The sequence below is a fragment of the Piliocolobus tephrosceles genome, chromosome X (assembly GCF_002776525.5).
Source record: "Piliocolobus tephrosceles isolate RC106 chromosome X, ASM277652v3, whole genome shotgun sequence".
NCBI classification, from domain to species: Eukaryota; Metazoa; Chordata; class Mammalia; order Primates; family Cercopithecidae; genus Piliocolobus; species Piliocolobus tephrosceles.
Genome location: NC_045455.1, coordinates 90,461,609 through 90,476,910, shown reverse-complemented (window position 1 = coordinate 90,476,910; position 15,302 = coordinate 90,461,609). Strand labels below are relative to the sequence as shown.

Genomic DNA, 15,302 nt, shown 5'->3' with positions numbered 1-15,302 from the left:
AGAAAACAGATTATGCAAATATCTCTAAAATGTATCTTTAAAAATGCTTGCAAAAAAAAAAGCCAGAAGTGTTAAAATCAAATATAAGAATTAGGAGGCATTAACTTTAAGATCCTCTTTGAATTAAATACTACTTCAATATCTTGACATTCCCTAAGTTTTCCCAATATTCTCTTCTCATAAGAAAACTAAATACCTCCTTATCTAGTTTGATGAAAAAACCCTGGGTCCTAAGAAATAACACCCAGTCAATTCTCTGTTAAGTAACCTTCTGTTAAGTAACCTACTGTTAAGATACCTGCATTCTGCGTTCCATTTAGATTACAGGATACTTCCAACTGACGTTCAAGTAAAAGATTAGTCAATAAAAATAGAACAAGAATTTTTAAGTAGCATCATTGGAACTTTTACTTTCTAAAGGCTTTAAGATCTCTAATTAGAAATCAGCAATCTTAATATAAAATGAGAAAAATGAGCTTCAATTCAAATTTGGGTTAAAATACAGTCAATCGAATAGAGCAAGAAAATATAAGTAGTGAATGGTTGGATTCATTATTTACTCTTTTTTGTTTGGTTGGTTGGTTTTTGAGACTGGAATGCAGTGGTGCGATCACAGCTTACTGCAGCCTTGACCTCCTGGGCTCAAACAATCCTTCCAACTTAGCCTCCAGAGTAGCTGGGACTACAGGAACACACCACTGTGCTTGACTAATTTTTGTATTTTTTGTTAAGACGGGTTTTTGCCATGTTGCCCAGGCTGGTTGTCAACTGCTGGGCTCAAGCAATCTGTCCACCTCAGCCTCTCAACATGCTGGGATTACAGGCATAAGCCATCATACCCAGCCTACTATTGTTTAAAGTCCTAAAAAAAGATTTAAAAGATTTAGACCCATATACTTTTTCTCCAATGGAAAACAAAAATACATACAAATTCACACAATTGCATATTTTAAACTCACAAAATAAAACCATGAAAATATGATAAAATAGTAGAAAATGAGTATTGCCTAATTAAATTCTTTTCAGACCTACTTTCTGATTTGTTAAGTTGTTCACTGAATAACTATTTTCAGCCCAACTTTCCAATAAACAATGTTTACACATATGGCTGTGTCGAGAGGCCATAACCATTTAACCTCTCTATGATTTATTTGTGAAAAGTAGATTAGAAATTTCTGTCTAAACCCTTACCCCTTTGCCTCTGCTCCTTCCCAAAATCCAAGTCAGGTTCTAATAAAGAAAGTTAAAATGTATAAAACCACAGGGACAAAGAGAATGGGAAAAAAGACATACAGACGTCAATAAAATTTGGGGAGATGATAGCTGACTAGCAAGTGATACCCAATTTTACAGGACAAAGAAAGCTGCTAACTCCCTTAAGTCAATAAGAAGCAAGGTATTTTGTGCAGCAAAATCCCAAAAGGCTCAAAACCTCTGAAGGCTTGAGCAGGGATATAACTGAAAAAAAGGAGAACTGGTGGAATGTGTGCATGAGGGCTAGCTAAGACCATCAGACTCTCCCTTACCTTGAAGACAAGGTTTATTCTATGATGAGGATGAACCTGAAGACCCTATAGACAATACACACAGCTGTGAGCAGGGGTGAAGCCCTATACTCACAAAAACTGGGAGCATTAAGTAAAGTCTACATAACAAAATGTGAGACCCTGCCGCCATTCTTTTCACCCTTGGATCACGGCCAGACTTACTATACACATTGGGACCAAAATTAGAGGTTTCTTCTTTAAGGAAACCAACTTATACAACAGAAAGAATCCCAAAGCCAGGCATGGTGGCTTACACCTGCAATCCCAGCATTTTGGGAGGCCGGGGCGGGTGTATCACCTGAGGTCAGCAGTTCGAGACCATCCTGGCCAAATGGTGAAATCCTACCTATCTTTACTAAGAATCTAAAAATGAGCCAGACGTGGTGGCACGCGCCTGTAATCCCAGCTACTCTGGAGGCTGAGGTAGGAGAATCACTGGAACCCGGGAGGCAGAGGTTGCAGTGAGCCGAGATTGTGCCACTGCACGCCAGCTTGGGAGACAAAGCGAGACCTTGTCTCAAAAAAAAAAAAAAAAAGAAAAAGAAAAAAAAAAGAAAGAATCCCAAGATACGAACCATTCCTGCACACAAACTTCAAAACAGCTTAAATATGAGATGTTGGCCAAGAAACAGGTATTTGAAAGACATGAAAGACAAAAACACTAAATAAACAGAAAAAAATGGAACTCTTAGCAAAACAATAACTAATGTGGGAAGCATGAGACTTTTTAAAAAATCTTTAACATCTTCAAAGAATTAAAACATCACATTCAAGAATAGAAAACTATCTTAAAAAATTTCAGAAAATAGGAAAAGCTCTCAGATATTAAAAACACCACAGCAAAAAAAAAAGGATCTAAGACACAGACTGGAGATAAGGTTGAGGAAATCTTCCAGAAAATACAAAAAATAAGAAAAATAAAGGAGAAAGTTTTAAAAAAAAGAAAGTAGAAGTTTATTCTACAAAGCCCAATTGTCAACTAATAAATTAAAAGTACAAAGAAAATTAAAAGAAGAGAGGAAACTATCAAAGAAATAGAGAAGCAAATTCCCAAAATTGAGACCTGAGTTTCTGGATGAAATTTCAGAACAGGCAGGGCACGGTGGCTCACACCTGTAATCTTAGCACTTTGGGAGGCCGAGGCAGGTGGATCACTTGACGTCAGGAGTTCAAGACCAGACTGGCCAACATGGCGAAACCCCGTCTCCACTACAAATACAAAAATTGGCTGGGCATGGTGACAGGTGCCTATAATCCCAGCTACTTGGGAGACTGCGGCAGGAGAATCGCTTGAACCCGGGAGGTAGAGGTTGCAGTGAGCTGAGATTACGCCATTGAACGCCACCCTGGGCAACGAGCGAAATTCCATCTCAAAAAAAAAAAAAAAGGAACTTCAGAACACTGGGGAAAAAGAAGATTCTAAAGGTTCTCAGAGAAAACAAAACCAGGTCACAAAGGACCGGGAGTCAGAAATGGCATAGAATTCCTCAACTTACTTGCTGTGAGACAAGGAAGTGATTTACCCTCTTTGAACTTCAGTTTCCCCACTTGAAAGTTACAGGTAATTAGTAAAGCCTACCTTACAAAGTTAGGAAGACACGCATATAAAGCACTTAACATACAGTGCCTCCTGGCCTTCTATCAGCAGGCTACAAAGGTTAAGTTTTACTAATATAAGCAAACCTTATTACAGCATCTCACTCTAAAGATGCCTCCTCCACTGCTTCATGTTGCAAAATCCTTTTGATTTGAGTTTACTATTAAAACGGGACTCTGAAATGCCCTTGGTTCTCTCCCTTGTCTCAGCAGTCATCTTATCAAAACCAACTGGTTTTCCCAAATATAAGCAGAATCAAAAGAGAACCACAGGAAAGAAAGAGGATCCTATCTGTTAACTAACTGTATTATTTTCAATTAACTGCTGGAAGTGAGGGTCAAGAAAAGATGACAAGAAGTACGAAAATTTCTATATTTGAGTAGTTTTGTTTTAAATTAGCAAAAATGTAATTAAACAAAAAGCCAGTGCTTCTCCATTAGCAATACTTTAATGTAAAAAACGGTGTTCTTGATCCAGGCAGTGGCTCACATCTGTAATCCCAGTACTCTGGGAGGCCAAGGCAGGCGGATCACTTGAGGTCAGGAATTCAAGACCAGCCTGGTTCCAAGTGGCAAAACCTCGTCTCTACTAAAATTAGCCAGGCATGGTGGCATGCGCCTGCAGTCCCAGGTACTCAGGAGGCTGAGGCACAAGAATTGCTTGAACCGAGAGGTGGAGGTTGCAGTGAGCCAAGATCGTGCCACTGCACTCCAGCCTCGGCAACAGAGCGAGACCCTGTCTCAAAAAAAAACACAAAGTGTTATTTTAGATACTTAACCCTGAAGATGAGTGATACCTTACTTCTAAAATCGAAAGAAAAGCATCCTACCTCCTTATCTTGATGATAGTAGGAAAGAACTGGGAATCTTCCCTTGCTCCGGAACTTGGAACTACCAACAATGATGGGTTTGCTTGCTATCCGGGGAACATACAGTTCTCTGGGGTATGTTTCACAAATCTGTAAATATCAAACAAAACATAACCATTCTATCTCAGTTCAAAACCTCTTTAAACACCTTGAAACCTTATTAAACGCAAGAACAACACATTTCAGTACACAGACAACTTGCTATGCTGACACTCGCTAACCCTCTGGTACTAACGTTTCCTGAATTTCTCCAAAATGTTGTTAAGGTACCTTGTAGTCCCGGTTGGCATCAGACAACTGCCAGTGAGAATTTGGCACTCCCATCCTCTCATACTCCTCAGCGAGATCAATGAGCTGCCAGCCTTGTAGTCGTTCTGAATCATTTTGTTTGGGATTATAAGAAAATGCATAGAGATCTTCATATTTTCCTACAGAATACAAAATTTTAAGTGTTAAGTGCAATTTATAAGACACACTACAAATAAATGTAATTTTTCAGTTTTTTCCTTCATTTTTCTCTTTACAATCTTCAAAGAGATGGCTAATACCTGAATATATTTGATATTCAGTATGCAAATGATTATACCTAAAAAGCACACATATCAATCTGAGATTGGATTTTTTGTCATCAGCAAAAGTAAAGCTAATAAATACAGTTAGACTTACATGTTAAATCCTCTACTGCAATATTTCTTCTTCTTAAAAGTAAAATTATAAAGACACTAATAGACATTTCCTACTAATCACTTTCCCAAATGAGATGTAAAATAGACTAACATTATAATGAGAAGCTAGGGATAGCATACAGAACGTGAAATTGCATTATACATCCCTATCGGACACTGTTGATTGAAAATGGCAACTGTTGCACAGAGCTGTGGGGGCGCTTGGGAATCATCTTTACTAGAAACTCTGGCTTGAGACAATGGGATGTTACAGGCTTATGTCCTCAGAGAGAAGAATGAACAAAGACCTGCTCTGAGACCACTCTTGCAGGCGGCAACCCAGACTGCTCAACCAAAATCCAGTCCAACATATAATTCAAGTCATGTTGGGGGAAGGAAGTCACCAGATCCACAGGGCATAAGTAGTGATAAGATTCTTCTTTAGTGGCTCACGCCTGCAATCCCAACACTTTGGGAGGCCAAGGAGGGTGGATCACAAGGTCAGGAGTTCAAGACCAGCCTGGCCAAGATGGTGAAATCCCGTCTCTACTAAAAATACAAAAATTAGCTGGGCGTGGTGGTGGCTGCCTGTAATCCCAGCTACTCAGGAAGCTGAGGCAGGGAACTGCTTGAACCTGGGAGGTGGAGGTTGCAGTGAGCTGAGATGGCGCCACTGCATTCCAGTCTGGACCAGAGTGAGATTCTGTCTCCAAAAAAAAAAAAAGTTCTTCTTTAGGACTGAATTCAACCTTACTTCTACTCAAATAGAATTCACCTTCTCTTGTTTCTCTGCTCATCTTCTGTATCTCCCACTCAAATCTATTAAATATTTTAGTTCCACTGCTACCAAAGGACCTTGACCTTCTTCCTTAACTTTGTATTCCATAATATCAATTTCCAAGTCATTCTCTTTGATTGTGAAATACCCTCTTAAAAAATATGTTGTGCTACTTGCTATCAATAGACTTAAAAGATTAATATAAAACTGTGGTTTTGTAAGTCTCTACTATAAATGCTTTACTTTTTCCTTACATTACCCCTTCCGATTATACCATTCTTATATCAGATCAATAGTTTCTAATTACTTTCAGGCCAATTTGGGGGCGATAGAGTACACAAGAACCTGACTGTCAGAGTAAAAAAGGATAAAATAACAATAATAAAACATTAAATAAAGTATCTTAGATAACCCATCTCAAATTGAGCATCTAAGCTTTGGTCTCTAAGAACAATACCTTGTTTTGACAGTTGTAACAAAGAGTTGTAAATATCATGGCAATCTCTTTCTCTGGGAACAATGAAATGCACGGTTCTGAAGTTCTTGCACTGAATCACAAGGGGGCATCCAGAAGTAGTCAAAGCAAGTTTTTCTACTGAGGCAATATGGTGGTGTAATATCTACAGCATGAAAAAACATTCTGGTCATCAACATGGAAAGCACTAAATATTCTCTTCTAGAATGCACAAGTTTAAGAATGTCCTCCTCAACAAAAGTTGCAAATGTTACATACTCACTCAAACTTCAAGTTTTTAAATGACTGAATGCCCAAGTCGGAAATATGGGTGTCACTCTGATCCCTCCTCCATCTCTCCACATACTCAATACATCATCAGACCCCGGGAACTGCATCGCCTACATGTTTCTGTAACCTATCCACTTCTCTCTATATCTACTGTCACATCCCTAGTTGTAATGTCCCCACTGTTTCTCACCTGAACTACTATAAATAAACAGCCTCCTAAATGCTCTCTCCATATCTACGCTTGACCCTCTGATCCATTTTCTACAACACAGTAGTGAACACTGAAAAGCAGACTAGAAAAAGGAAGGCAATCTAGTCATTTCAAGTCCCTTTCCCGATCAATGACTATGTTCTAGTGACAACAGCCTTCTTTTGGCTCTTCAAATGTACCAAGCTCCTTCACACATGGTCAGATGCTCCCACTAACTGGAATACTGTAACTCTACCTCTTCAACTAAGAACTTCTAGACACATTACTGGCCTTTGCTCAAAACTCATAATATCACCAAAAGTGTAGCCTGACATGCCCCACAACCCTTCCCAAGTAAGTTAGGCCCCCTCTCTTTTCTTACTGCAGCTCAAGCTATACTTTTCCTTCATAGTGATGGCAGCAGCGGCCTGTCTGGAGTGGCCACTGTGAGGAAGCCAGCTGCAGTGGGGGAGGTGCAGCCAGGGTTGCGTGCTCTGCACAGCAGGCAAGACCTGGGAACAGGTGATCCCAGCGGAAGCCCCATGCCCTGCCGAGTTGGCAAGGCAGGAGCCACACTCCTGGGCACAGCTGCAGCCACCTAGCCATGGCTCTGGACCCAGGCATCCCTGCGTTCCTGGGGGCCTAGGAAACCCCCTCCCCCTGCAGGTTCAAAAGTGCCTGCTGCCACTCCCTGGCCTGTTCCTACTCCCATTGCCTGCTCTGTGGTAGAGCAAAGCTGTGGACATGTCCCGATAGCCGAGCCCAGGTACTGTCGTGACCTAGCTGGTTGTACATGTGCTTGGGGCGGCACTGACACACCAACCCCTGGCTGCCTTGGCCCCTCTGGAAACTACTTCTAAGGCTGAAACTTTGGGTGCCCATGAGCACAGGAGGGAGGCCCAGGGCCTGCGGGTGGCATGGTACAGCGTCGACCAACGCTACATCTCCAGCACCTAACACGGTACCTGCAACATTATAATTGCCCCCCTCAGATCAAAAAGCTTACAAATGTTATATATCACACACTTCAACTTTAATTTTTTAAATGTGAATGCCCAACCAGAAATATGGATGTCATCCCTGATACCTCCTTTATCACAGTAACAGTTTACTAAATGAATGAATAAAAAGTGCTACTATAAATTCAATACTTGACGGTATTTTAAATATATGCTTACCATTCTCACCTACTACCAATAACATTTTGTTTGCTACTAAAAATGCCTACTTTTTCTTAATACCACTCCTATTAAAATATTTATAGAAAACTTTTCTGGAGAACAAAAGACCATAGGCTCCTAATCATGGCAAGAGATCCATTAATCCCAAATTAATCTAAAAATTCAACATAAATTTCAGTTTAAAAATTCCAATCTCCTTTGTTTTGTAGTGAGGGATGATTATTTATATAATACACATATATAATTATAATATTATGTTAATATTAATTATACATCTTAAATCTAAGGTTCACTTGCAAAATTAAATGCACATAAATAATCAAGAAAAGCTTGAAAAACAATAATGAGAAGCAGCTGTCAATGGAAATTAAAACTACACAGAGAACAAATAATTAACACACACACACATATATGGCCCTTACTTACGGCTAAGATTCAGCACCATTATCACTTATATTAATGGGACTGTGATAAGTTACCAAAAATGATCTAATAACAACATTTAAACAGAGAATAAGGAACAAAAGCTAACTGTAATATTACAAGTTGAGAACCCCTATCCAAAATGTTTGGGACTAGAAGTATTTCAAATTTTGGATTTTTAAAGATTTTGGTATATTTGCATTACACTTATTATACTTATCAACTGACATCCCTAATCTGAAAATCTGGAATCTGAAATGCTCCAATGAGCATTTCCTTTGAACACCATGTGAGTGTGAGTGCTCAATTTTTGGACTGGGGATATTCAACCTGTATATCACTGTTTTGATTTTAACTATAAAGACCCAAAAGCATTTGCAGGAAGAAAATGATGAAGAAACCTGGTCCTACCACTAACTAGTTATGTGATCTTGAAAACACAATCAACTATAAAGTGAGAAAAGGACAGAAGGTTGGTAAGGCCCCTTCTGGATCTAAAATGTTCATTTCTATGGCTCCAGTATACTAAACACACTTCATTTAGGGGAAACATAAGGGAATATACTGATAAGAAAGCATTTAAAAGACAACAATAGGAGAGTAGAGAATAACACAGATATCTTTTTGCTGCCCCTCCAACTATATTCCTAGCAGCTGAAGGAATAGCTATAGGGAAAGCCTTCATTTATATCTCTACGAGATGGATAATAGAGAACATACTGAAGCAAGTGGACAAAGGAGGGGTAGATGGAGTGGATGATATTATGACTAATTATTTCAGAAGGTACTGCTAGGTAAAATTCCTGGCAATCCTTGGCTTGGTAAAATTTCTGGCAATTCTTGATGGAGACGGGATCCAGTGCCTCTAGGGAATACAACTTCTCCGAGATCAGTATCTCAAGTGAGTTTCCTTAACAGCTGATATGGAATCATGTATCAATTGGTCAGCCTTCTTCAGGAAATCAGAAGAGGACAATCAAAGAGAGAAAGAGAAGAGTACAGTATGTGCAGTACAGGGGTGTACCACAGAGCAACATGAATCTCTGGACTGGGAGGCATAATTGACCTCTAATCTTGATTCTACTGCTTAGAAAAGTAGTATGAGCAGCTATGATTTACTGCCACTACTATGTTTTAGGCACAGATGTTTTTTGTACTTTCTCTCATCTAAGATTCACGAAAGCCCTACATGATGATGGATGCTATATACCCATTTTACGTGGGTGCTAAGCTCGAAAGTTACACACTTTTTGGCAGACACTGTTGGTCTGCCTTTCCTCCCCACCTTCCTTACTGGCAACACCCTTTTCCCTCAAGAGATCCAAAATACTAGGGTCTGCATTCTCTGCCTCCTTTTCAGGTAGGAGTTGCCAAGTGTCCGGATTTTCAAACAATCAGATGTTAGGGAAAGTCAGCTGGGGGGGCCTTCTGAGAGAGTCTCTCCTCCCTGATAAAAGAGGGGGGGCTACTGAGGAAAGCCTACCCACCTCTTCTGCTTTGCAAGGTTTGGCACCATGTTCAGTCAGGTATTCATTTACTTACAGCCAAAAGTACCCTGACATAGTCACCCAAGCAGTGAATAGCAGAGCTGACATTTGAACCCAAAGCTACCTGACAACACAGCCTACAGGAACTCCTTTTACTATGTTACACTGCCTGTGTAACACTGAATGAATTACCCCTTCGCTGAGCTTCAGCTTCTTCATCTATAAAGTGGAGGTTCTAAAACCTGGCAGAGCTAGTGGCACAGAAACATGCCCAAGTCTCTTCCTCTCAAGCACAGAGACACAAGCCCCATATTCTAACCCCCTTTTCTATTTCTTTTTCTGCTTAGCACTTATCACTATGTATTTTACTTATTTACCTATTTATTGGTGACGTTATCCATATCTCTCAGCACTAGAATGTGGGCTCCATGAGGGCAGAATTTGTACCTGTTATTATTGGCTATTGTTTCCAAAATATCTAGAATAGTGATATGAAACACACTGTAGATGCTCAATAAATGTGTGCTGAATGAATAAGTGAATGAATTCTAAAACAGAAAAGGAAAAACAAAGAGTCCAAAATAGCCATGGCAATTTTGAAGAACAAGTTAGGAGGGTATGCTCTACTTGATATCAAAATTCATTTAAAAGCTATAGTCAATAAAACAGTGTGGTACAGTGCAGTCAGTATACCAAACGAATAGAGAAAAAAAACTCAAAAGCAAAGCCTCACATACATGGAAGATGTTTTTATGACAGAGCTGGTACTAAAGATGAATGAAATGAAACAGCCAATAAATGGTGCCAGTCGTCTATAAGAAAAAATAAAAATGAATCCCTATTCACGTCATATGCCAAAATATTTCCCAGATGTATTAACAACTTACAGGATCAAACTTAAGCTTTTAGAAGAAAATACAGAAGAACCTTTATGACTTTGACATAGGAAAGGACTTCTTAAGTCACAACAGAGCAAAAACAAAGAAAAAAATGAAAAATCTGTAACATTAAAAATATAAACTTTAACTGAAAGACACATAAAAAACACAGAACACAAGCCACACACTGGGAAAAACTATCTACGTCACACACATCTGACAAAGCATTATAACCTAGAACTCTTTATTTCTTTTCTTGAATAATACTTTTTTTTTAAATTCAGTGGGTACATGTGCAGGTTTGTAATATGAATATATTGAATGATGCTGAGGTTTGAGCTTCAACTGAACCCATAGCCCAGATAGTGAACACAGTACCCAAGAGGTAGCTTTTCAACCCTTGTTCCTCTACTTCCCTCCCTCCCACCTCTATGAGTCTATTGATGTCTGTTGTTCTCATTTTATGCTCATATGTACCCAATGTTAAGTTTCCACTTATAAGTGAGAACATGCAGTATATGGTTTTTTGTTCGTGTTAATTCACTTAGAATAATGGCTTTCACCTGCATCCGTGTTGCTGTAAAGGCCATGATTTTGTTCTCTTTTTAAGGGGGCATAGTATTCTGTGGTGTATATGCACCACATTTTCTTTATCCAATCCACTCCTAATGGATACCTAGGTTGATTTCGTATCTTTGCTATCGTGAACAGTGCTGCAACAAACATGCAAATGCCCACGTCTTTTTGGTTGGATGATTTATTTTCCTTTGAGTATATATCCAGTAACAGGATTGCTGGGTTGAATGGTAATTCTATTTGTAGCCCAGAACTCTTATAAAATCAATAAAAGACAACGCAATAAAAAAAGAAAAGGAAACTCTTTCCTTTTTCTTTATCTGAAAAGGGTAAATTCTTTGTAATCAGCTCATCAGCATTACAATTGGACATCTACTAGATAGGCACAAAATTTTAAATTGACAATATCAATGTTGTTGAGGATATACAACGTTGTGTAATACACTACTGAGAATAAATTGGAACAACCATTTTGAAGAGGTGATATACTTAGTAAGGTTATATATGCGCTTATTCAAGACCCCATAATTTTACTCCCAGGCAAATATCCCAGAGGAACTCTGGCAAATATACAGAAAGAAACATATATGTCTCATATAAATACACAAAATGTTGTTTACATGTATATGCATACTGCAATATTTATACTAGCAAAAAAAAAAAAATACCCTAATTAAAATTTGTGTAAAAACACTGTGGAATATACCAAACAATCCATTTGATCTGTTAACATGTACATATTTTTTAGATTTTTAAAAATTAAAAGGAACAATAGGTATTTTATTTTTATTTTTATTTTTTTTGAGACAGAGTCTCATATAGTTGCCCAGGCTGGAGTGTAATGGTGCAATCTTGGCTCACTGCAACCTCTGCCTCTTGAGTTCAAGCAATTCTCCTGCCTCACAATCCTGAGTAGCTAGGATTACAGGCACCCACCACCACGCCCTGCTGAAATTTTTTGTATTTTTAGTAGAGATAGGGTTTCACTATGTTGGCCAGGCTGGTCTTGAACTCCTGACCTCGTGATCCACCCACCTTGGCCTCCCAAAGTGCTGGGATTACAGGCATGAGCCACCGTGTCCAGCCTAAGAACAATAGGTATTTCAAAATTATTTATGGAGATAAGAGTGTGGTATTTCATAGAATTCCTATGTTACACATTCTGTAATTAATTTATTAGAAGGGAGGGCAGGAGTGATCTGGAGACCAAAAAATATTTTGGTTGCGATAGGTAACCAATGATTAAAAATTGTGTTATATATTGGGTCATACACATTCAAAATAAAACATGACAGACCAAGTCCATTATTAGTATGATAAACAGTACAGCTGCGGTGCTCCTTACCCAGGTTTCTTTTTGATGAGAGTCTATAAATAATAGATGTGTAGCGGTAAGATAGAGTGTTCCTGTTAATGACTTGTTGCTGGTACTGAATCGGTCAAGTAATTTGACTTGTTCTACCTAAAAGAAAAAAGATATTATTTTTCATTTCAAAAGTAGTATAAATTATTTTTCTGTTAGCCCAGGACTTACAGGCATCATTCTCAATTTTTTCTTCATTCTGTCTAAAATCATAAGAGCTTATTTAATACTTACTGTTAAATTCCATATATTTTTTGGGGGAATGTATAAGCCACAAATAACATAGAGATTATTTACAGTTACAAATGTAACCAATAGAGAACCACATTGTAGAAAACAGTAACACTTACATTGAGGGTAGCAAGAAAGAGGGGTGCAGTAAAAATAAGCAAAAACATTTTTCATACCCAAGAATCAACATTTTTATCTAAAGTTGGAAAATCAAAAAATAAATATATTATTATCTAGAGTTTTAGAGTAAACTACCAGAAAAATTAAATCAGGAAACATTTAAATGGTTGCCAACTCCAACTAGTCTCTATATTCTCCTCACTATCCCATACCAGGGCAATGATTGTTTTTTGTCCACCTCTGGGCTTTTACTCACACTGTTCTCTGCTTCTAAAATCATCTCTTCTGCTTAGCTAAGTGGCAAGCATTCTTCAAGACTCACTAACATCCTGCCTCCTAACATTAATCCTTATTAGAGAATTCGTTATTACTTACGTTTTGGCTTCATATTCCTCTGTAGCTCTGAATTCCCTGGTACAGATTATGTCCTATGGTGCTTTGGCCTCCTCTAGTGCCTGAGCTGGTAAGGCACATAGTATGTCTTTATGAATACTAGTAGACAGACACACACACACACGCACACAAACACACACACACACGATGTTGCTGCTGGAGTGGAGAGTGGGACTAGGGCTAACCAGGAATGTGCAGGAGAGTACTGCTGGGAATCTTTGTGTTATTCATCCTTATGAAAAAAAGTAAAATAACCACTACCAACCTAAAGAATGTTAATTTGGGCCAGGCACGGTGGCTCACGCCTATAATCCCAGCACTTTGGGAGGCCAACGTGGGCGGATCACCTAAGGTCAGGAGTTCAAGACCAGCCTGGCCAACATGATGAAACCTCTACTAAAAATACAAAAAGCAGATGGGCATGGTGGCACACATATGTAATCCCAGCTACTTGGGAGGCTGAGGCAGGAGAATTGTTTGAATCTGGAAGGTAGAGGTCGCAGTAAGCCAAGATTGTGCCACTGCACTCCGGCCTGGGCAACAGAGTGAGATTCCATCTCAAAAAAACAAACAAGCAAAAAAAAGTTAATTTATATGTACCAGCAGGTTGTAGACAGTTTTTTAAATTGTTCATATCTTCAAAATCATCTAGATAGCTAACCACTAGCTCATTAATTCTATAATTTTCTCCCATATATTAATATATTTCATCACAACTAGGTGCAGTGGCTCACGCCTATCATCCCAGCACTTTGGGAGGCCAAGGCGGGTGGATCACGAAGTCAGGAGTTCAAGACCAGCCTGCCCAACATGGTGAAACCCCATCTCTATTAAAAATGCAAAAACTTAGCTGGGCATAGTGGCGGGCACCTATAATCCCAGCTACTTGGGAGGCTGAGGCAGGAGAATCGCTTGAACCTGGGAGGCAGAGGTTGTGGTAAGCCGAGATTGCACCATTGCAATCCTGCCTGGGCAACAAGAGCAAAACTCTGTCTCAAAAAAGAACAGGAAAGGAGGGGAGGGCAGGAGACGAGAGAGGAAGGCTTTCTACTTATAAACCTGAATAGAGATTTCTCTTAGAGGTCAACATTTATTTCATTGTTTAGGACCATTTCTTCCTTAAATAAAAATCTAGCTTCAGTTTACAACACACTGCAAATCCAAACTTAAACACCTTTCAAGACTAATGGGATCAACTACTGTTTACTCCTCTTCATTGTGCGTGACTTGGCTGGAAAGGGCACTGTGGCCAACCAGCACTGAGCAATTACCGCAATGTAGATCTCACCTATCTTTATGGGTGGAGACACAGAGCCAAACCATATGATCTCCTAAGCTATTAAAACCAAGTTTTTAAGGCTCTAACAAGAAGACAACGGATGAAGATATATGGAAATAAAGGTTACCATAAAGTATCAACACTACTCAAGCAAATAATCTGTGTCCACATCATTCAGTAGAGTTTCAAATAGCTTCTCAGAAAAAATTAAAAAGTCTACTGGCAAGTAGTTTAAAAGTGGGGAGGGGCTGATTTTATTACCATTTAATTAAATAGGAAGTTTGCTTTAAAAAGAAATCCATGTGAAATTTTAAATTTGTGGATTTTTTGAAGATCATAAATATTCCTGGTTGTGCTTGCTCCAATGATAAATCTCAAATTGTAACTTCTCTATGAGGCACAAGTATCTACAAAGCTTCTATACATGGAAAACAATCACACCACTTTCCATGTGGATTTTATTCCTCTTCTGTCCATCCCCTGTCCACTATTACTCTTCCTCAGGGGTCCATTTTCTATAGGGAACTTACTGTCATTATGTAAGCCTCTATGTTAATGACTCCCAAAATTGTACGTCCAGCTCCCCTCTCTCCTGAGTTCATACTGTCTGCTACACAGATAGTATTTCCTCACATACCAGTGAGGTCTCATTATGTGCCTATTGCTGTGACAAGTGCTTACCATACATTATTTCTTTTAATTTTGACAACTCCTGTATAGTATGTACTAGTACTGTCCCCACAGAAACTGGGACTTGGTGAGGTTGGTTAGTCATCTCAAAGTCACACAGCGAGAAGCAGCTAGTGGTATAGCTTAGTCATAAACCTATGTGATCTGATTCCCAAGCCAAAACACCTTCCTACTACGCTATACTGTCTCCACTAGATGTGTCGGAGCCATGTTATACATACTGAGAGCAAAACTGATTTCCCCCTCACCCCTCACAAATAGGTTTCTAATTCTGTATTTTGGATGTGAGTT

At 39.0% G+C, this 15,302-nt stretch overlaps 1 protein-coding gene across 2 annotated transcripts in view; it reads right to left on the bottom strand.

The window, feature by feature from the left end:
• The window catches only part of MTMR6 (myotubularin related protein 6), a 34,837-nt gene that overhangs the window by 14,617 nt on the left and 4,918 nt on the right, over positions 1 to 15,302 (bottom strand). For both annotated transcript variants that reach the window (XM_023190288.2, XM_023190289.2), the window contains exons 2-5: positions 12,281 to 12,397; positions 5,913 to 6,075; positions 4,283 to 4,440; positions 3,974 to 4,102 (exon numbers count right to left, since the gene is read on the bottom strand). In XM_023190288.2, the coding sequence (XP_023046056.1) occupies positions 3,974 to 4,102; positions 4,283 to 4,440; positions 5,913 to 6,075; positions 12,281 to 12,397 (567 nt within the window). The remainder of the gene's footprint in view (positions 1 to 3,973; positions 4,103 to 4,282; positions 4,441 to 5,912; positions 6,076 to 12,280; positions 12,398 to 15,302) is intronic.